At 37.0% G+C, this 19,809-nt stretch overlaps 6 protein-coding genes and 1 long non-coding RNA gene across 12 annotated transcripts; 4 read left to right on the top strand and 3 right to left on the bottom strand.

Annotated features, from left to right (window-relative positions):
- Window positions 1–582: 582 nt before the first annotated feature.
- On the bottom strand, window positions 583–2,614 carry LOC17891201 (zinc finger CCCH domain-containing protein 39). 2 transcript variants are annotated; one of them, XM_006297810.2, is made up of 3 exons: window positions 2,525–2,614; window positions 1,362–2,258; window positions 583–1,079 (listed from the first exon to the last, which is right to left on the bottom strand). In XM_006297810.2, exons 2-3 carry the CDS (start codon window positions 2,254–2,256, stop codon window positions 811–813), a joined length of 1,164 nt encoding a protein of 387 aa, XP_006297872.1. In that variant the 5' UTR covers window positions 2,257–2,258; window positions 2,525–2,614; the 3' UTR covers window positions 583–810. The 2 variants fall into 2 exon arrangements, with proteins under 2 accessions (XP_006297872.1, XP_006297873.1); XM_006297811.2 differs by lacking the exon at window positions 2,525–2,614 and adding an exon at window positions 2,348–2,465.
- A 2,619-nt stretch (window positions 2,615–5,233) lies between these two features.
- LOC17891381 lies at window positions 5,234–8,272 on the top strand. The gene is made up of 14 exons (XM_023785458.1): window positions 5,234–5,501; window positions 5,656–5,750; window positions 5,842–5,955; window positions 6,052–6,156; window positions 6,245–6,316; window positions 6,432–6,544; window positions 6,646–6,780; window positions 6,884–6,952; window positions 7,026–7,113; window positions 7,211–7,282; window positions 7,369–7,469; window positions 7,556–7,673; window positions 7,745–7,804; window positions 7,890–8,272. Exons 1-14 carry the CDS (start codon window positions 5,399–5,401, stop codon window positions 8,109–8,111), a joined length of 1,467 nt encoding a protein of 488 aa, XP_023641226.1. The 5' UTR covers window positions 5,234–5,398; the 3' UTR covers window positions 8,112–8,272.
- LOC17892092 (UPF0496 protein At3g19330) lies at window positions 8,200–10,152 on the bottom strand. 2 transcript variants are annotated; one of them, XR_002834596.1, is made up of 5 exons: window positions 9,887–10,151; window positions 9,195–9,800; window positions 8,744–9,098; window positions 8,595–8,661; window positions 8,200–8,421 (listed from the first exon to the last, which is right to left on the bottom strand). XR_002834596.1 is itself a non-coding variant. In XM_023785460.1 (4 exons), the coding sequence occupies exons 1-4, from the start codon at window positions 9,963–9,965 to the stop codon at window positions 8,646–8,648; spliced, it is 1,056 nt and encodes a 351-aa protein (XP_023641228.1). In that variant the 5' UTR covers window positions 9,966–10,152; the 3' UTR covers window positions 8,200–8,645. The 2 variants fall into 2 exon arrangements, 1 of the variants encoding a protein (XP_023641228.1); XM_023785460.1 differs by having other exon boundaries at window positions 8,200–8,661; window positions 9,887–10,152.
- LOC111831398 lies at window positions 9,796–10,952 on the top strand. Its single transcript, XR_002834597.1, has 2 exons — window positions 9,796–10,009; window positions 10,666–10,952. It is a non-coding gene; the product is annotated as an uncharacterized LOC111831398 (long non-coding RNA).
- A 698-nt stretch (window positions 10,953–11,650) lies between these two features.
- On the top strand, window positions 11,651–13,347 carry LOC17893448 (uncharacterized protein At4g06744). Its single transcript, XM_006297579.2, has 2 exons — window positions 11,651–12,465; window positions 12,679–13,347. Exons 1-2 carry the CDS (start codon window positions 11,657–11,659, stop codon window positions 13,244–13,246), a joined length of 1,377 nt encoding a protein of 458 aa, XP_006297641.1. The 5' UTR covers window positions 11,651–11,656; the 3' UTR covers window positions 13,247–13,347.
- Window positions 13,348–13,465: 118 nt separating this feature from the next.
- LOC17893068 (PI-PLC X domain-containing protein At5g67130) lies at window positions 13,466–15,586 on the bottom strand. Its single transcript, XM_006297728.2, has 8 exons — window positions 15,351–15,586; window positions 15,074–15,196; window positions 14,845–14,982; window positions 14,653–14,751; window positions 14,258–14,561; window positions 13,948–14,171; window positions 13,764–13,850; window positions 13,466–13,670 (listed from the first exon to the last, which is right to left on the bottom strand). The coding sequence occupies exons 1-8, from the start codon at window positions 15,429–15,431 to the stop codon at window positions 13,488–13,490; spliced, it is 1,239 nt and encodes a 412-aa protein (XP_006297790.1). The 5' UTR covers window positions 15,432–15,586; the 3' UTR covers window positions 13,466–13,487.
- An 834-nt stretch (window positions 15,587–16,420) lies between these two features.
- LOC17891549 (probable receptor-like protein kinase At1g49730) lies at window positions 16,421–19,753 on the top strand. 4 transcript variants are annotated; one of them, XM_023785370.1, is made up of 9 exons: window positions 16,421–16,711; window positions 17,032–17,583; window positions 17,753–18,037; window positions 18,105–18,375; window positions 18,471–18,523; window positions 18,607–18,674; window positions 18,778–18,867; window positions 18,961–19,045; window positions 19,120–19,753. In XM_023785370.1, the coding sequence occupies exons 1-9, from the start codon at window positions 16,627–16,629 to the stop codon at window positions 19,629–19,631; spliced, it is 2,001 nt and encodes a 666-aa protein (XP_023641138.1). In that variant the 5' UTR covers window positions 16,421–16,626; the 3' UTR covers window positions 19,632–19,753. The 4 variants fall into 4 exon arrangements, with proteins under 4 accessions (XP_023641138.1, XP_023641137.1, XP_006297151.1 ...); XM_023785369.1 differs by having other exon boundaries at window positions 17,029–17,583; XM_006297089.2 differs by having other exon boundaries at window positions 16,422–16,711; window positions 18,114–18,375.
- Window positions 19,754–19,809: the final 56 nt, after the last annotated feature.

Raw genomic sequence — 19,809 nt, 5'->3', positions numbered from 1 at the left:
TGACAAAAAGAGTACAAAGCAATAGAGCAAATAAAACAAGAAAAAGTGTAATAAAAATTGGAGATGTGGGGAATAGTAAAGGAGACGTTACGAAATAATATTTCAGGGCCCATTTATATATTTCTTGTGATTTCTAAAAAAAAAGAATACTAAAGCTAGGATTATTAAACTATATGGATGAAATTATCATATAGTATATAAGCCCAATATGATTAATCACTTTAAGCCGTTAGTATGAAATATTTATTCTATTGTTTTGTAGGGAGCCAAACCAAACCAAAAAGATGGTATGGTCTCTTTGTTAATTGGGATGATTCTGCATTATCATAGTTTAGAAACAAATATTATAACAAATTGATGACATAATTTCATGATTTCTGTTTGCATGCGATGAACCTAACCAAGTAACCATAAGCTTTCGTATTTTCTCAACATCTTTGTACATATATAAATATTATCAACGAATTATAAAAGAGAGAGTGTATAACATAATCTGATTTGTTAGAGAACATTAAAAGGGCAAACGAAATACGAAACTTATCCATATATATTAACCAAAATCAGAAAGCCACAGGCAACAAATTAAGATGAATGTGATGCTATTGGTGAACCAAGCCACTTTTCTCTTTTATGTAATCAAAGATTATAACAAAATATGGGAAACTCTAAGCTAATAGCGAATCAAAGAATTGCTAATGAAGAAATCAAACAAAGAGTGTTCTACTACTCTTCAAAATTTTAGACCAAAGCTTTTTTTATCACTTTTGATCATCAAAGACAAGACACAAATGGAACCAGCCTAGAAAAAGCTCAGCTCTCTACTGGTTTGGTCGACTTTTGACCCACTGGTAAATCATCGATCCAGTCTCCATAGATTCGGTTAATCTTCTTGGAGTCGCTCCACTTGAGTAAACACTTCTTTCGCCGCCCTTCTTCGTTTAGACCAGAAGAATCTGCTGTTAGTTGGGCAGTTGGTTTCATTGCAAATGCTTCATTCGCAGGTACCACTGTTTGTTTACTCAGAGATGCTACTCCGTTCACAGCTTCTCCTTCTACCCTTCCAACAGAGTTATGCAACTCTGCAATTTCGTTATCAAGAACCAAATCAGAAACACAAGATCACACACAATCCACAAAATATCAGGTTAGAAAAAGAAAGAATTCAAAAACAAGTCTATCAATAAACAGGACTAGCAAAACATATGCATATAACCACATCAGAAACACAAGATCACTCACAGTCACAGTACACTAGTATTGGTCAAACAGAGAGAATTACTATCAATAGACAGGACTTGCAAAACTATTAAAAGATACTATACCATAATGTCAAGTTAGCAAAAGATAAATGTTCCACATACCTGCTTGGCCATGAGCAAAGTGACACTTATCACCGAAAGGGCATTGACCCGTGATTTCAAACTTCATGCATAACCTTGTCTTCCAGTACACAGTCTTGACAGCACCACCATTGTTCATAGGCACAGGTACCGGGATGCTTCCTTGCCTACTTACTTCAATATGATTAGAAGCAGTACTATTATCAACAGATTGTAGATCAGCAGCAGTGGTACCGACACTTATAACCGAGCTCTCTCTCAATTTCCCCGAATCCTCACGAAACTTTGACAGATCCTCATGAATGAAATTGCACCTGTCCCCATAAGGACACTCTTCCCCGAAACAAAACTTCCTGCAAAGCTTCATCCTCAAGATTATCTTTTGATCATCTTCCCAATTGTTGTTCCCAACAGGCGCCAAGGACGGTCTTTCCCTTTCCCTTTCCCTCTCCCTCTCCCTGTCCCTATCTTGTCCAGGAGGTCCAACAATTTCCTGCCAATTCGACGGAGGCTGCCTCAAATCCTCAATCCCATGAGCAAAATTGCAGAGTTCTCCATTCCTACAAGTCCCAGCCCTGAATTTCGCACACATTCTCGTCTTATAGAATATATTAGCCGTCCCTTTGTTCACAGGAGGAGGGTTCAACGATGGAACCATCCAAGGATTGCTACTCGTAGGAGGAGGAAAAGACGAAGCCGGATTGAAAACGTTATCATCAACAAGTCTTGGCCTTTTCAACGATGGCTGTAACTGCTGAGAAGATTGTGACTGTGATTGTGATTCAGATAGAGAATGCAAGTCGCCTTGTTCATTGTTCACTGGATTAGCCACCAAATCAGTCATCTGGGTTTGGTTCCAACCACCATAAGGCGATTGCACGAACATGGGACGAGAATCAGAGTAACTTGAATCCATAACTGAAAAAAAAAAAAATCGAATTTTGTGATTACAAACCTTATCTACATACCTAAACTAATCAAAATTGTTCAACTTTAGGTTACGAAACTGCAAACAGATTCAATCGCAAGGAAACTGAACGATGAACACAAAAACTTCGCTAGAGAATCAAAAATGCTTGAAACTATGATGTACAAAAACACGATTTGAGTACATAAATCGAATGGATCAGCGAAGAGGAGAGTAGAAAGAATCACGTGAAGAGTCATCAAGGATAGAGCAATACCTGGATCAATGATGGCGGCGGCAGATTTGAGAACGCGATTTAGGGTTTTTGAACATCTGTTATAAATACCTTTTTATCTTTGTTCTCTTTTGCATTAAGAAACTGAATAGTGTGTGTGAATTAAATAATATACACAGCACAAATCAATTCATTATTTTACTTAATAATTAATTACATAATCTTATGCCTTTCATAATTTTGTAAAAATATATCCTTCAAAATTAATTAAAATTAAATATATAATGCATATATGATAGTATGTTTAAATCATCTAAGTACAGTGTATATCTTATCTTATTATATAAAAACTTAGGTTGCCACATATAGTTTAAATTATTTTCTTTTTTCTTGAGTCAAAGTTTAAATCATAATAACTTGTTGCTATGATTGGTTTAGTCTTTGAATTTGTAATTTACTGTTACATTATATTTCCTTTTACTAAGAAAATAGTCAAATCACTATTTAATGTGTTTATCAAACTGAAATATATAACAAAAATAAATAATGAAAAAACAATATTTTCAAGAAAATTAGTTATTTGTCAACCTCTTTTCCTTTTTTCTCAAAAAAAGAAACTTCTCTTCCCTTTTCTTGTACAAAGTATAATTGATTGAATTCCATGATTAAATATGTATATGATATGACTTTGGACAAAAACCTTTTGAACATACAGAAGCTACTAAGGAATTCGATTTATCAAGTGTTCCAAGTCAATGTAAAGTTTACATTTTTTTGGGTGGAAATGTAAAGTTTACATAATACGAAAGTATAGTTCACATTCATAAATCTTAAATGTCTACTTTAATTATTTAGTTCAACCATTGACCAAGCAAGACAACACACAAAAAAATATATAACTCATCGAACAACTGTCAAGTATCAATACAAGCAAATCTTAAAAAAGTGTCAAACGAATGCGAATGTATGTTGTTGGTTGGTTCACATTATCGATGCAATTGGAATCGACCCTAGCTAGACTCTTTAGCTTTAACAAAGTATATGACTTTGGTGCGCACACACAAAAAAAAAAAAAAAAAAAAAAAACCTAAGTATATAACTAATCACTAATCCTTCATCTCACCGTCGTCTTTTATCCATAGGTTACAAACTTATTCCATTGTTATTGTTATCGCAACGATGGATGAAACAAAAATGATAGGAGATGGAGATATATTCATAACCAAATCGAATTAAAAGGAGTCCTCATGATGTCTTGAACCTCTTTGTCATTATTACTTGAAGCTACAAATTTTATCCAAATGAAATTTGGACAAAAGAATTTGAACCCCTGTGATTTTTAGTGCAAGCAATGGCTTAAGTTTTTCTATCACAAAAAAAAAATAGAAGAAGAGAAATTTCAATCGTATAAAAATAATTACATAAACTATATTCCAAAAGTAGCCATAACATAAGGAAAACAAATTCAGTTTTACTTTTTTTTTTTTTTTCTTGTTCTCTACTTAAGGAATTCTCTTAAACAAATATCATAAGAAAGACATCTTAAAAATCTCATAAGCTATCTCAAAAATAAATACACCATCAACATAACTATACATTTGTAGAGTAGGAAAAACGTTATTAGTAGCTCTTCAAAAACACTATCTCAATGATACAGTAACATTATTAAAAACGCTATTTCATCACTCGCGATAATAGGTCAACTAGTTTAAATAACGAAAGTGGTAAAAGAATACATGGTTTAAGCAATGAGGAGAGTGGTATATTTGAGAGAAGAAACCAAAATGTAGGGTTTTTGGATGAGATTTCGTTTGCTTTATAGGAAAAAAACTAATTTAAGTAAATAAAGATGATAAAAAAAATTATAACTAAAGATTCAACATACGCTTTAGACTTTGCGTGTGAATCACGCGATATATTGTGGATAATACAAAAATGATATAAGAACGCATAATCTATCTACGATATATTCGATGTAAAAATTATAAAATTTTGGTTTAGATTTTTTGAATAATGCAATTTCACTAAATGTATTTCTTCTAATCATTTGTATAAAGCTATGTACTATTCTCTTAAAATATTACTAGGTTATAACTAATGATGCATGAGTATATTAGGTTGATTTCTATTACAAAATATGGTGAACATTTTCACAATTTACAGTATACAACATTATGTAAATGTTGTACCTTATAAATCCAATGTCCAAATGTTTTGTTACAACACTCACACTAGGTTGATTACAAAGGAATCAAGGAGAGTATGTCTTATTTGTCTGAATGAGTGATAATCCATGTTTATCTGAATGTGAAAAGTCCATAACAACTACATGGGCCTAATTTATATGATATAACCCATAGACATATAAGAGACAGAACAAGTAATGTTTTGGTTTTAGTTTAGGGTTTGAGATATGGTTGAGATTGGGGATAGGTCAGGACCTACCTTCTTTAGTCTTCTTCTTGTAAAAACCATTTCATCACTGATTCCACAAACCTTTATATTGGTCTCAAAATTATTATTCTTTTGATGAAAAATGTCGGCAAGGAGTAGGACACAGTGATAGGGAGATTTTGGGACTGTTAACTTTAATATTAGTATCATCGATTTGTATAATCAAGTTATATTAATCGACCCAAATGTTTTTTTGATTACAATTTTGGAAAACTACAATGATTGGACGATCGACAAGAAGATTAGACTTAGACATAAGGAATAAACATTATATTTTATTATACTTTGGGAAAAAAAAAAAAAAAAAAAGCGTTGGGCAGCAGATCCGTTGGTCGAGTTCAACGACATTAATTCGCTGGAAAGCTTCCGTTTTGTTCCTCCTCAGGGTCCGTTACGCTTCTTCTTTCTTTCTCCTTCTTCTTCTGACTTGGGTTCTGCTTTCCCAAAATCGAACCTTTTGTAATGGCGGAACAACGGAGCAACAAGGAAATGATTCGTCTTGAACCCGAATCTGTCATACCTATCCTCAAACCTAAACTCATCATGACCTTGGCTAATCTCATTGGTCAGTTTCCTCAATTTCTTCTTCCCTGTACTCAGATTTTATGTTTCTAGGGCACAAATTTTGAATTTTGCATAAATTTGTTCGCCCTTTGTTTTGTTTGTTTGTTTGGTTGTTCGAATTTTAAAATTGGCTTGTTTGTGTTTGTTTTTTGCAGAACATAGCAATGACAGACAGGAGTTCCTCAAGCTCTGTAAGAGAATTGAGTACACTGTTCGAGCTTGGTATCTTCTTCAGTTTGAAGATCTCATGGTCTTTAACCCTATTCCTTCATCCTCTGTTATGATCTTGTTAAGCTTTGTTTGTTTTATTTATCATATGCTTTCTTTTTGCATGTCTCCAGCAACTGTACTCTCTCTTTGATCCGGTACACGGTGCTCAGAAAATCCAACAGCAGAACTTAACCTCTCAGGAACTTGATGTCCTTGAACAAAATTTCCTAGCTTACTTGTTTCAGGTCTGTCTCTTGGTTTAATTTTATTATCTCCTCCTTATTTTTTTAATGTATGTCAGTGTTCTTGAACTGTGCCCCTTCTTTTTTGCCTTTTATAAGGTTATGGACAAGAGCAACTTTAAAATAACCAGTAATGAAGAGATGGAAGTTGCACACTCTGGGCAGTATCTTCTCAATCTTCCCATCAAAGTTGATGAGTCTAAGGTTTATACAAACACCATCTTTATCACTAATGCTTGTGCGCGTTTCCGGCATTTTTCTAGAACAGTTTTCTTTCTTTTGCTGGATGAAGCTTGACAAGAAGCTGCTCAAGAAGTACTTTGAGGATCATCCACATGAAAATATTCCAGACTTTTCGGATAAGGTACAGTTTTAGTTTGTAGACAAGCATTTCAGCAATATCGTTTCCTAAAGAGTTTCTTGATGGTCATGGATAGAGATGTGTTGACAATACCGATTGTATTTATCCATTTCTATAGTATGTCATCTTCAGACGTGGTATTGGACTGGATAAAACCACAGATTACTTTTTCATGGAGAAATTGGATGTGATCATTTCACGTTTTTGGTCCTTTCTCATGAGAATCACCAGGTTAGCACACCTTTCACAGTCTTCTCTTTCTCAAGGTATAATAATTGTTAAAACAGTTAGGCATTTGATTACATCTGGGTCTTAACACCTTAAGTTCACAGGTTAGAGAAATTACGCGCCAATAGGTCAAGCAGTCTTAACAAGAAAGATCCCAAAAAAGATGATGAGACAAACCCTGATACAGATAACGAAGACTTATATGTGGAGCGTATTCGCCTTGAGAATTCACAATTGAGGTTATCTTCAGTATCCCTAGCATGTTGTGATTTGCTTTCAACCCAACTTTGACTATTCTGTATATACATGTGATGATTATGGCCTTTCTCTTTATGAATTCAGCTTTAAAAGTTTCTTGAGCAAGCTCACAATTCAAGAGCCTACATTCGATAGAATCATTGTTATTTACCGGTAAGGTTAATGTATTCAGCTATTTGGAACTCTGGGAACTTGTAGTTCAAGCATGTGGTCTATGATATTGCAGACGCGCTAGCTCTAAATCAAATCTAGAACGAGGAATTTACGTCAAGCATTTCAAAAACATTCCTATGGCTGACATGGAGATCGTTCTTGTAAGCTTCTAATCTTGTCCTTTTTCCTGTTGCAGACTGGATTTTGTTGTAAGAAAAAAATGCAAACTAGCTGCAATAACATTAATGTCTTGTGCAGCCAGAGAAAAGAAACCCTGGACTGACTCCAATGGATTGGGTCAAATTTCTGATATCTGCAGTAGTTGGTCTGGTTGGTCTTCTTGGCAGACTCCCTTTTCTTTGTTGCAGTTCATGTTTTACATGTCTTTCCTGGTTATCATTTGATTTTGTCTGCAGGTAGCTGTGATTACTTCGGTTGAAATGCCTAAATCAGATCCATGGGTAATTATTGCCATTATCTCCACAGTGCTTGGTTATTGTGCGAAAACATACTTCACGTTAAGTGCTTTCTTTTTTTACCCTTTCTTTGTTTTCTTTCTTTCTTAAGCGAATAGTTTACTTATTGTTTGTTGTTTTCCTTCAGGTTCCAGCAGAACATGGCGACGTACCAGAACTTGATAACGCAGTCAATGTATGATAAACAACTAGACAGCGGGAGGGGAACGTTACTACACTTGTGTGATGACGTGATTCAACAAGAAGTAAGTTCCTGTATGAAGCTGGTGTACATACAAAATAGAAAGAATAAGCTCATTTGAATTGCAATGCGCAGGTAAAAGAGGTGATGATTTGCTTCTACATACTAATGGAGCAGGGTAAAGCCACCTTGGAGGTACATAAACCTAAGTTTACTCTTTTTATTGTCTGTTATCATCAATGAGTGCTGACTTGAGTTGGTTTGAATGGTTGGTAAACAGGATCTGGATCTGAGGTGCGAGGATCTGATAAAGGAAGAGTTTGGTGCGACGTGTAACTTTGATGTTGAAGATGCAGTCCAGAAGCTAGAGAAATTGGGCATCGTTGCCCGGGACACCATTGGAAGGTATTACTGCATGGGGCTGAAGCGAAGCAACGAGATTATAGGGACTACCACAGAGGAGCTTGTCCTGAAGGCCAAACAGGGCGTCACCCCATCTTGAAATCACCTTCTCTTATTTTCGACATGTGTTCTCTTCTTTTCATTTCAATACAGTTTTTTAAGATACTGTCTGGTTGTTACTGATTCCAAGTGCAACAGGTACTGTTTGATTGTTATTAAATCCAAGTGGAACAAGATTATTTACCAAAAAGAATTGTTCGATATGATGATATGAACCAATACAACATACAATATCGAACTACTACTGGTAGTGCTTAAGTCTCCATTCCCAGCTACAGATAGCTCAAATAACGTATATGTTTATCAACTCGGTCTTGTTGTCCTCTCTCATAAGCTCATGAGTCATGATACTGTAAGAGCCAAAGGTAAATGTACAGAGAAATGAAGTCAAATATTATCCCAAATCACACAAAACAAATATTGCCCCTCAAACACACAATAAGCATTAACAGGAACATGATAACAAGAAATACCGATGTGATCCAATTATCCAGATATATGAATTTATGCAAAAACCACTGACCTTTGTAATCTTGATTGATTTTAGATTCTAGATGGCAGTAATTTCTTCTCTCTACAGATTATTCTGGCTGCACAGAGTAAAAATTAGGTAATGAGCAACTAGCAAGTAGCACTGTGAAAAATCTGATACAAAAAGGTAGAGGAGCTTACGTTCGGGAAAGATGGATCTCTTTAAGGAGCAAGAATCTAGCTTTGTTAACGTTAGTGAACCAAAGGCAAATATGATCCTCAAGATCCTTGAGTTGATGGGTTAGGTTAAGGTGGCTCTTGCGAAGCTGTTTGGCAATCTCCTGAATTGAATGCACATCCCTCCCCCTCTCCAATCCAAGCCGAATGAAAAGCTTATCGTATTCAATCCCTGTGTGTAAACGGGATACAAGACGGTCAATGGTGTCAAGATCTTTGTTGAGCACAAAAGTACCCTTGGCTGCAGCATTGAGCTGAGAAATGTTAGTCAACTCCTTCTTCTTGAAACTGTGAGAGAGATAGGTACTGCACAAGGGACCTGCAACAACAACAAGGGTTAGAATTACATGAGAGGCGATAACAGCCGCAGAAGCAGCAACCGCAACAATAGCAGCAACAAGACATAAGGCAGAACCAGCTGTGGCATGGTGGAGGAGGCGGACCCGTGACCTAGACTTGTGGAGACGGCTGTCCAGCTTATGCTTCAGCTGGGAGAAGCATAATTGGGTCTCTTGAAAGCTGTAAGATTCAGGAGATGAGAAAGGGTTTTCAAACGTGTCGAGCTTAAGAAAAACGTCAAACGCCAAATTACAGAGGGATTCGTCAATGGCGACGTGGGAATCACCGGGAAAGACGTTGAAGAGCTCTAAAAGGGGCGTGTAAAGGTAGTGGCGAGCACTGTGGACGTTTTGGTAAAGATTCAAGCAAAGACGGGTAGCGTTTTCGCTGTGTTGGAAGTAAGTGGAGACAAGATTGGTAAGTGTAGTTTGCTTGGCGTGTCTAAGAGCTTCTTGAACACATTCTTTGTTCGGTTGGAGTACTTGAGAGAGAAGCAGCTCAATGTCCGGTTGGGTCTGGTGATGTTTATGATGATGTTGCGTGGGATCAATCACGTGAACTCGTGAACGTATGTCGTGGTAGGAAGGGGTTTGAAAAGCGTGAGCCAACTCATGGCTGAGGTTAAACGTGGGAGAGGGAATAGAAGCGTCGTTTCTGGAAGTGGAGGCCGCCGCACCACTCTCTGTTGAACAGAGGCAAAAATGAACTCAGTTATTGCATTTCAACAAACACGTGGTGGGCAGTTTCGGAGTGAGAAAAAACGCATACCTAAGGACGGATGGGGAAGAGGGTCGTCGCCGAGAGAGGCCTCTGGAGAGGCTTGGTTGAAGGAGAGACAGTACGGCATCCAGAAGATGAACTACTTGATTCATCAATGGAGAGTTACGTTTGGTACTCAAACTCAATTCTCAATGTCTTTATAAATAATTGTCTTCTTCTTAGTTTGTTTTGACTTTTTTAGTCATACCGTTTGTTGAGCGTTGAACAGAGCAAAAGAAGAAGAAGACATATCTTTTACTTTTGTTTATGGATTTTAAATATTTTATGATTAAAAAAATGTTACTAAAATTGTTTTGAAAGCCAATTTACATACAGTATTATTTATGTTTTTGTAAAATTGTGAATATAAAAATCTTAGATAAAAAAAAAGCACAATTAACTTTATTTATCTTTGTGAAAAAGATATATGGAAAATAATACATCTCTAATTATTTTTTGTATGATTTAGATTTACTGTGACAGTAAAAACTTCAAAAGAAAAGTTTTTTGGGTTACAAAACTCAGAAAATTTATCCGATTGTAAAATGTGCATTAATCTTCTCCATCGGAACACATCAAATAAATAAAAAGACTTACTCATTAATTACTTAGTATATATCTCTGTTAATATAAGTAATGTGCTGCATTGTCTTTGAGACTTACAGTTAAAGACTTGCAGTTTAATAAAAGAGACTTACAGTTAAGAGCTTCCTCTAACTCCAAAAAATGAAACAAATTAAAGCTTGATCCTTTACTTATACTTTGGTATATATCTCTACGAAGGATAGGTCCAACGTATATACTTTGGTATCGTTAAGAAGCATTCTGTTCATATGTTTTATGGCCTTACTGTACAAAGCCAAAGCGATGTGTATACCTTCAATGAAGCTCCTTCATGAATATCTCAGAAAATTCCTGAAACAATGGATCCTCTAAAGTGAAAGATATAAATGTAATGGTCATCACCGGTCGCGACTCCATAACTTCGAGTTGTATACATTATTAACTTTAGTACTCAATCCAGTGTATTTATATTTTCTTCTCTAATAACTTATAGTCATTTATTTTAGCCCTTTATTTTATCGTGCCTTAACTAAGGAAAACTAAAGTTAACGATGACAATTAGATTGTTTAACAAAATTAAATATACGTGTATTGGATGGACATAACGTTAAAAAAAACATAACAATACGTTTTTACGTTTGTTTCTTCTTATACATTTTCATCTATATTGGGTATTATTTCATGCTAAGAACATATTGTATGCATCTCTAAATTCTGAGGGAGAGACATGTACAACGACAATTTAACACACAATCAACTAAACTAGAAATCATGACAACATACAATTGTTGGACTATCAGAGGAATTGATTCACCTAACATCCAATTCCTCCTGTTGCTCTTATAATTATAGGAAGACGCATTTGGAGTTATGTATATACTATGTGCCAATCATATACTAAAGAATTTATGTTACAAATAATTTTAGCGGTAACCGTTGACGGAAGAAAAATGATATATACACCAACGAAGCTAGCTACACATGTATCCAACCACCCTTTGGCATTATATAATAGGGATTTTCTATTAATATTTTCTCATTCTAGCAAATCATTCAAGGTTATATCTAACTATTATTAATTAAATTGTATTGTAACCTAAACCAGCCCACAAGAAGACATGTGCGTTGACTTCACATTATTTTCACACTCTTTCTCTATTTAACTGTCCCTAAGCCAATCCTCAAGGTTTGCACCTCTCTTATCACCAGACACCAATGGCTCCAAATTATAATATGCTTTCCTTTTTCTTGATTCTGTCTCTTTACATTACTTCAATGCTAGCCACCGGAAACAACCACATCACCGACAGAAAAGCTCTTGAAATCATCATTGGCGGCTCCAACGACAACTCTCCGGCGCCATCTCCAGAGCCAGAAGACTGTCCCCCGCCGTCTCCACCTTCTCAAACACCATCACCGCCGCCACCAGAGGCACTTCCTCCTCCACCGCCACCGCCGCTAAAATTCTCGAGCCCACTAATAAAGAAAGTGTATCCAGTCATCAAGAATTTCCAGATGCTAATCGAAGACGATCCAAAGAAGATACTCAAAACATGGGTAGGCACCGACATTTGCGCCAAGGACAAATACATAGGACTTGAGTGCGCCAAGTTCCCGGGAACAAACCACCTCGCACTTGCGAGTATTCAGTTCAACAATTTTAACTTGGGTGGCAAGAAACTCCGGCTAGATAACTTCCTCAATAAGTTAGATGAAGTCACCATCTTCCACGCAAACAGTAACAATTTCGTGGGATCTGTTCCCAAAGTCAGCAACCTCAAGTACCTTTTCGAGCTTGATCTCAGCAACAATAAGCTCTCTGGAGAGTTCCCGAGCTCTGTGTTAAAAGCAACGAACCTTACGTTTCTTGATCTCAGATTCAATTCTTTCTCCGGTTCTGTGCCTCCTCAGGTGTTTAATCTCGATCTCGACGTTTTGTTCATCAACGACAACAATCTTGTTCAGAGTCTCCCTGAGAATCTCGGATCCATCACCGCTCTTTACCTCACATTCGCTAACAACAGGTCTCAAATGCTCCATATTTGATTCTTTTTTAACCGTTATTGAATCTGAAATTGTCCATTACATCAGGTTATTTACTCTGTTTTTTTCCAAGAACAGAACAAAGTAGGTTCGGTATAACTTCACGAGATATCTTATGAATTGTGTCTTGTATCTATCTTTAAGGTTCTAAAGGTGACTTTTATTTTATGGGAATTTCATGTGATGTGATGCAGATTCACGGGTCCTATTCCGGGAAGCATTGGTGACATCAAGTCCTTACAAGAAGTCCTTTTCTTGAATAACAAGTTAACCGGTTGCTTACCATACCAAATTGGGAACCTTAACCGAGCTACGGTTTTTGATGTCGAGTCTAACGAGCTAACTGGTCCGATTCCTTACTCTTTCGGATGCCTAAACAAGATGGAGCAGCTCAATTTGGCTAGGAACAAGTTCTACGGTACCATACCGGAGATCCTCTGCGAGCTCTCAAGCCTCAAGAACCTTTCTCTCTCGTCCAATTACTTTACGCAGGTCGGACCAAAATGTCGAACACTCATCAAGAAAAAGATTCTAGACGTGGGTATGAATTGTATTCTAGATCTTGCGAATCAAAGAACACCGTGGGAATGCACCAAGTTTTTCTTGCGGAAACAGAAGTGTCCTAACTTCAAGACTTTCTTTTATATACCTTGTGGCAAAGATCCTCACCGAATTAAACCAGATCAAGAAGGGTTAGACGGTCAGGCTTCCCCGCCGCTATCTTACGGTGCTCTTAACCCGGACCGGATTCGGAATCTCTAGTCAAAACCAACTTGTTCTTTAATAATAAAACTCATCGTTTGATATACATATCTGTAAGTGTGACTTATTGAATAAATGTAATAATTATGTTGTTGTCTGTATTTAGGTGATTACAAGTAAAATAGCATTTGTCTTGATTGTACTGGGTTAAACCGGGTTGATTCTTTGCGAACCGAACCAGACCATGTTTAGATAATTATTAGATTAGAATTTTGTATTTGTATAAAGTTAACCATCAGAGTCAAAAAGTTAAGAGAAGTGAGAAAAATGTTATAACAAACACAGAAAGCCCAAGTTGGGTCGGTTTGGTAGATGGATGACCATAGCCTTTGGTTGCTTCAGCCGTTAGCTTAGCAATCATCATTAGGTTAGATTCTGGTTTCTTCTCTTCTTGCTTCTCACACGTCCCAAACGGCTTGTTCTCCTGCGCAGACACGTTTAATTAGTAACATCTTTTGTAGCATATAATAGCATAATTCACATAGTGACGACATAATCCATATAATGTACTACTTACTTTACAAGCGGATATATCTTCACAACCGCAGAGTGAGTGACCGTTTGCTACATCCACTGCTTTTGGAGCTCCTCCACCATCGCTTCTCTAAACCACACACATGCATTAACATTACTCAAACGTTACATTAATCGGATCCAAATATCATCAAACCGAACCACATGCATCCTTTTTTACTAATTACCTTGTAGAAATCGACTGCAATGAAGTTAGGCCAGCGTTGTCCCGCGGCTTCTTGACAACTTTTTACGGTGTCAAGAAGAGGAGCAGAGTTCTGCTTACAAGATCCGATCACATCTGCTGTATCTGGAAAATAATTGACTAGAATAAGTGATCTTGATCTATCTCCCATTGCAACTGATTCCGGTCTATTAGTACACCCTCCAGCCTTCATCCCATCATCTCCATCTACATAACCATAACATTGTATCAATTTCATATATATAATAATCATATTGTTATGTATAGCTCTATTTGGGGATCATGAAACTCACATTGATTCTCTATAATGTATCTCCATGTAAATGCAATTCCCTCAGACGCTTCTTTGCCAGGGTTGGACGTGAAAACAACCAATCTTTGGTTCTGTTTGATCATATCATCAAGAGTAGGCCAATCTTCTCCGTTTTTAGGCATTCTTGTTACCGGAAACATGAAATTTCGTAATCCGGATGCATCAAACACTTTGGTTAAACCATGAGGAGATTTCACATAGTCCTCGACGATTAGTGTCAAAACAACATCTTTATTCTTGTCTAGATACACTTGAAACTCCTTTAAAATGTTAACCGCCGGTTGCTACATATATACACAAATTAAATAATAGTTAGAAACATTTTGTATATTGGAACGATCGAGATTTATAAGAACCTATATGGACGGAACTTACGAATGCGGTGTAATTGAAGCAATTTCCACCGTAAGAATGGCAAAGCCATATATCATTTTGGAAGTCATACATGTCAAGCATAAACCCTCTAACACCATTCTGTAATAACCCAACAAATGTAAAGATAATAAGAATCAAACTAAAGAATAAAACTTTTGAAATGGGTTTACAGTGATGGAAAAGTATATTTACAATGAGCTGGCTTGTGATTGAATCTTGTTGGTTGGAAGGAGCAAGAATCATAGAGCCGGTGCCTGATTTTGCTCCTATTCGAGCAAATGAATTGTGGGTTGTTAACCACGAGTACTTGTTGTACGGCAACCCTTTTACCTTTTGACACATAAAAACATCAATATATATATTTAGCAAAAGTATTAAGAATATAAATATGATTAAACGTCGAGAAATAAAGAAAAGGAACCTTGGAGGTGGGATCAATGGGTTGCATACGAGAGCATCTAGGTCGGAAACTATCGCTAGCGAGACACGATTCACAGTGCAATCCCCGATCACAATTCTTGTTCACGATGCATGTTTCTCCTTCCTACCAATCAATACAAAGGATATCAGCAACACTCTTTTATTTTGTAAAATTCCCCCACGATTAATTTTCATTGGGGTTTTTAGGTTAGATAGACCCATGCATTTATGACCAATTCTTGATGATTTTGAGAAGGATTTGTTCAGAACTAAGTTACCTTGAGGGCATAGGAAGGGCTAAGGATAAGAAAGCATGGAATGAGAAGAGCTATTAGAAAGAAGTTGAACCTCTGAAACATTGTCTTCTTTCTTGCAACAAAATCCCATAAAAAAAGAAAAGTTTTTTAAATGAACAAACCCCAAAGATTTTGGCTTTGGGAAGAAGCAACTATTTGGTAAAACTCCAAAAGAAATGGAATGGGTGATTTGCATTTGCTTTTGACCAACCAACAGAAAAAAAAAAAAAACTTAAGTCTAAATTTGTCATCGAAAGTACAAGAAAATACAAGGGGAACTGCGAGCATTTCGGAGACAATGATTATATTAATAGCTTACAGAAGAGGGTTCTTTGTTTGTCACTTTCTATATGGTTTGTAGTTCTTGTTATACTCTCTATGTGCCATTTCTTACAAGATATAGTTATTTTATCTTTTCCTTTTTAAGAATACATATTTTATCAGAAAAAAAAATGAAGAACTTGAATGAGACCGTCATCATTACGTACAGATAAAGTAACAAAATTACTAATAGCATGCCAGCTACATACATCTTCAAAGTGCGTTAATCTTATAGATGATAGTTACGTTTGTGCTGGTCCAAATCAATCATAGAACTAAACCTCACATGAGATGAAAGTGTAACCCATTTGAATAAATTTATAGTATTTGATTTCACACGGTATGATCATCGTCTAGTTTGACATTTTAGGGATGTTTTACGATGAAAACATTGGCTTCATATTAGAAATACAATGATCAAAACAAAAAATTTTAAAACAAATAGTTCCGTGTCCATTTCTATATGACTAAAGAAAATAACAAAATCTAAGTATTTATATCCTTGTATTGATCTAGTTCTTGTTTCTAATGAATTTCTTTTCGTATTGATGTACGGTGATTAGATGAAGTTTGTGAAACCAAATCATGAGAAGAGATAAAAAGATATGCCACTGTGAACAAAAAAGAACGACCATTGCAATTATTATGTTAAAGGGGTGTTAATAATAATGTTTATACAGAAAAATATTTATTTGAGAAAAAAGTTACTAATTTTGATATGTATTGGTATCGGGTGGTTAAAACACGTTTAACGAACTTGCGGGTAAAAACGTAAGGGAGTGACAAATAAAAGGAGTTTTTTTTTCATGAGAAAAAGGGAAATCTGGGGTCTTTCTCTCTCGCATTGTCACTCTGACTAGTGACTACTACTGTCATTCTCTCTCAGGCGACTTCTCATTGACCTTTTCTCAACGTCTCTCCTCCTCTGTCTTTGGCCATGGTGGTGGTTTATAGGCAAGCTCTGCTGCTCGCATTCTTCGCATTTCTTGGATTTCAATACTTGCCTTTTTCCACCCAAGCAGGTTTGGGTTTTGTCTCTCTCCACATTCGTTCTGTACTAAATCTTTCTTGAGAAATCTTCTTTCTTGTGGTTTGATTCGTAATATCAGCATCTAACTGGTTCGAGACTTCAACTCTGATGTAAATCTTGAATTTTTCTATAGTTTTAAGTCTTTGGGGTTTTGGGAATTTCAGTGTGCATTGGTCTTTAAAAGTGTTCTGGTCTCTTTTCTTCTGATTAGTAAATGAGCTTTGTTGCTTAAATTCCAAACCATTGATGAGATTTTCTTGCAAAAAAAGATGCAAAGTTGTGTAATTTATGTGTTTTAATTGTGTGTAGCAGGTTGTCCATTGGACTTGACTTCATCTAACTTCACTCTCGTGGCTTCTGTTTGCTCAAACAATGCCGACAGAGCCCAATGCTGCCGCTACATGAATGCTTTCGTTGCAGTATCTGTTGCCCGCTATGCAAACTACAGTACAGATCTTGGAGTTCCAGCTGATTTGACCGAAATATGCATCAGTACCATCTCTAGAACCATGGAGCTTTATGGAATTCCAAGAAATGCAACTATCTTCTGTGGTTTAGGGACCAAGATTCTTGTCAACTACGACTGTGAGGGTCTGACCACTGTAACGCAGATGCTTCAGTCCATCACGTTTCGAGATGTTTCTAAAAACTGCAGACTCCCACTTCCACCGGGTAAACACTGTAGGAAGTGCTTGGATTCCGGTGTCACCTACCTTCGTAGTCTCGTTGGTGCAGATAATAGCATCAAACTGAGCACTTGTCGAGATGCAACTTATGCTGTATTAGCTAGCCGGGTTGACAATTCATCGGCCCTTGAACTTGCTAGCTGCTTCTTTAATGTGCCTGAGCTTAGCCCCTCTCCAGGTATATGCAGTTTTGTGTGTCAAGTTGGTATTCATGGATTGTATAACCTTCTTATTTTTTCTATATTGGGAAAGATCCTAGACAAACCCTCTATAGTTTAGTGTGTCCTGGATAATATTACTAATATCAGACCCAGACTGAATTATCTGTTGTTTTTATTTCTATTCAGAGTCGTCTCCAGCGTCACTGAGCCCAGAAACTTCTCCAAGTCCTGAGCTAGCTGATAGTCCAAGCAGTGATAATCTTGTTTTGTCTGCAATTAAAAGTCACCATCGATATCACTTGACAGTGGTTCCAGCTATTGGGATCGCTGTTACTGCTTTTGCTCTTGTTATGCTCGCAGTCCTAATAGTTCTTATCCAAAGAAAAAAACAGGAACTTGATGACTCCAAGGGCTTGGAATGTGATCTAAAGACGCTTCCTTCTCCCCGCCCAAGGTCGATCATTCATGAAGGTGCAAACTGCTTCTGATGGTACACTGACATGATATGTTAGACCATGTAAAATAAATGTGTGGTTAGTTTTTGCAGGTAATTCGTCTGCTTTTCGGAAGTTCAGTTACAGGGAGATAAGGAAAGCAACTGAAGATTTCAAAATGGTGATTGGCAGTGGGGGCTTTGGCACTGTTCACAAAGCTGAGTTCAGTAATGGGTTGGTCGCAGCTGTGAAAAGGTTGAACAAGAGCTCTGAACAAGCAGAAGATGAATTTTGCAGAGAGATAGAGCTTCTTGCCAGGCTGCATCACCGCCATCTAGTTGCTTTGAAAGGGTTTTGTAATAAGAAGAATGAGAGGTGAATGCTTACAGTTTAGCTTCATTTCGTTTCCCCCCTCTTGTGTGGAAAATAAATTGGATTTGCCCTCTGCTCATCTAACCTGATAATTCCAGGTTCCTTGTCTACGAGTATATGGCAAATGGGAGCCTCAAGGATCATATACACTGTATGCTCATGATTTCCAGAGTTTCTTGCTATGTTTTAGACTTGACTTGAGAATTTTGAACTCTGTTCTTTAACTCTGTGCAGCCACAGAAAAACCTCCACTTAGTTGGGAAACTAGGATGAAGATCGCAATAGATGTGGCCAATGCTCTGGTAAATTTCCAAAGCCTTCATTTACGTTTTTCCATAAAACTAACACTCTATGGGTTGTATTACTGTTCTTAGTTATTGGCTGAATATTTTCCCTTTCCTCCAGGAATACCTTCATTTCTACTGTGACCCTCCTCTCTGTCACAGAGACATCAAGTCAAGCAACATATTACTTGACGAAAACTTTGTTGCTAAGGTGAGTCTGTATCCTTTCGCATGAACCAATACATTGACTTTTCGATTTGTTCACTTCATGAGAATTAAGTGATTTGTGGTTTATGCGATGCAGCTTGCAGATTTTGGCCTTGCTCATGCTTCTAGAGATGGCTCCATTTGTTTTGAACCTGTTAATACTGATATTCGTGGAACTCCAGGTCAGGATACAAAGGAAACTAATACTCTTGAAAAATAGTGAGCAAAATATAATACCATGAAATCTCAATTTCAGGCTATGTAGATCCAGAGTACGTTGTAACACAAGAACTGACAGAGAAGAGTGACGTGTATAGCTACGGAGTGGTGTTGCTAGAGATCATAACTGGGAAAGGAGCAGTCGTTGAAGGTAGGAACCTCGTAGAAATGTGTACACCTTTACTGTTATCGGAATCAAGACGGATAGATCTGGTGGATCCGAGAATCAAAGACTGCATAGATGGAGAACAGCTTGAAACAGTAGTGGCAGTTGTAAGATGGTGCACAGAGAAAGAAGGTGTGGCTAGACCATCGATCAAGCAAGTCCTGAGGCTGTTGTACGAAAGCTGTGATCCGTTGCATCTCGGGCTTGCAATGGCAGTTGAGGAGAACAAAGGACGGTCGCTGAGAGGTGACTCAGGGTTTCAAAGTGGAGACATCCGTGGCTTGGCTTCTTCCTCTAGTACCACTTCAAGGTCACATTGTAGCCGGAGTTTTCTGCTCGAGACTGGCTCCCCTCCCTCTCCACCAAATGGTCTTTCTTTTTGAGTGAGGAGAGAGACAAATGATCTCTCCTCATAATGCATATTTTGTTTTCTAGAATTTGTCATTTGGGTTTTCATCCAAACTGTTTTCTAATTGCAATTTTGAAAGATAAATATGTTTTCTAACCAGAGTCAAGCACAAGACTGATTTTGTTGGCAGTAGCTAAACCCAAGTCAATGAC

Source organism: Capsella rubella, unplaced genomic scaffold (genome assembly GCF_000375325.1).
Source record: "Capsella rubella cultivar Monte Gargano unplaced genomic scaffold, Caprub1_0 scaffold_3, whole genome shotgun sequence".
Lineage (NCBI taxonomy): Eukaryota > Viridiplantae > Streptophyta > Magnoliopsida > Brassicales > Brassicaceae > Capsella > Capsella rubella.
This window is presented reverse-complemented; position numbering and strand designations above follow the sequence as displayed.

Bases quoted from the DNA above. Each gene is read 5' to 3' on its own strand.
- LOC17891549 (XM_023785369.1), top strand. From the start codon at position 16,627: ATGGTGGTGGTTTATAGGCAAGCTCTGCTGCTCGCATTCTTCGCATTT. The intron at 16,712-17,028 runs GTTTGGGTTTTG...AATTGTGTGTAG, and splicing joins GCCTTTTTCCACCCAAGCAG to CAGGTTGTCCATTGGACTTG. The intron at 18,868-18,960 runs GTGAGTCTGTAT...TATGCGATGCAG, and splicing joins ACGAAAACTTTGTTGCTAAG to CTTGCAGATTTTGGCCTTGC.
- LOC17892092 (XM_023785460.1), bottom strand. From the start codon at position 9,965: ATGCCGTACTGTCTCTCCTTCAACCAAGCCTCTCCAGAGGCCTCTCTC. The intron at 9,801-9,886 runs GTATGCGTTTTT...TCTGTTCAACAG, and splicing joins TCTTCCCCATCCGTCCTTAG to AGAGTGGTGCGGCGGCCTCC. The intron at 9,099-9,194 runs GTTCTGCCTTAT...TTGTTGTTGCAG, and splicing joins CCTCCACCATGCCACAGCTG to GTCCCTTGTGCAGTACCTAT.
- LOC17891381 (XM_023785458.1), top strand. From the start codon at position 5,399: ATGGCGGAACAACGGAGCAACAAGGAAATGATTCGTCTTGAACCCGAA. The intron at 6,157-6,244 runs GTTTATACAAAC...TGCTGGATGAAG, and splicing joins TCAAAGTTGATGAGTCTAAG to CTTGACAAGAAGCTGCTCAA. The intron at 7,805-7,889 runs GTACATAAACCT...GTTGGTAAACAG, and splicing joins AGGGTAAAGCCACCTTGGAG to GATCTGGATCTGAGGTGCGA.
- LOC17891201 (XM_006297810.2), bottom strand. From the start codon at position 2,256: ATGGATTCAAGTTACTCTGATTCTCGTCCCATGTTCGTGCAATCGCCT. The intron at 1,080-1,361 runs GTATGTGGAACA...ACGAAATTGCAG, and splicing joins CTTTGCTCATGGCCAAGCAG to AGTTGCATAACTCTGTTGGA.
- LOC17893068 (XM_006297728.2), bottom strand. From the start codon at position 15,431: ATGTTTCAGAGGTTCAACTTCTTTCTAATAGCTCTTCTCATTCCATGC. The intron at 14,172-14,257 runs GTGAGTTTCATG...ATGGTTATGTAG, and splicing joins ATACATTATAGAGAATCAAT to ATGGAGATGATGGGATGAAG. The intron at 13,851-13,947 runs GTAATTAGTAAA...TGTGTGGTTTAG, and splicing joins TTGCAGTCGATTTCTACAAG to AGAAGCGATGGTGGAGGAGC.
- LOC17893448 (XM_006297579.2), top strand. From the start codon at position 11,657: ATGGCTCCAAATTATAATATGCTTTCCTTTTTCTTGATTCTGTCTCTT. The intron at 12,466-12,678 runs GTCTCAAATGCT...GATGTGATGCAG, and splicing joins CTCACATTCGCTAACAACAG to ATTCACGGGTCCTATTCCGG.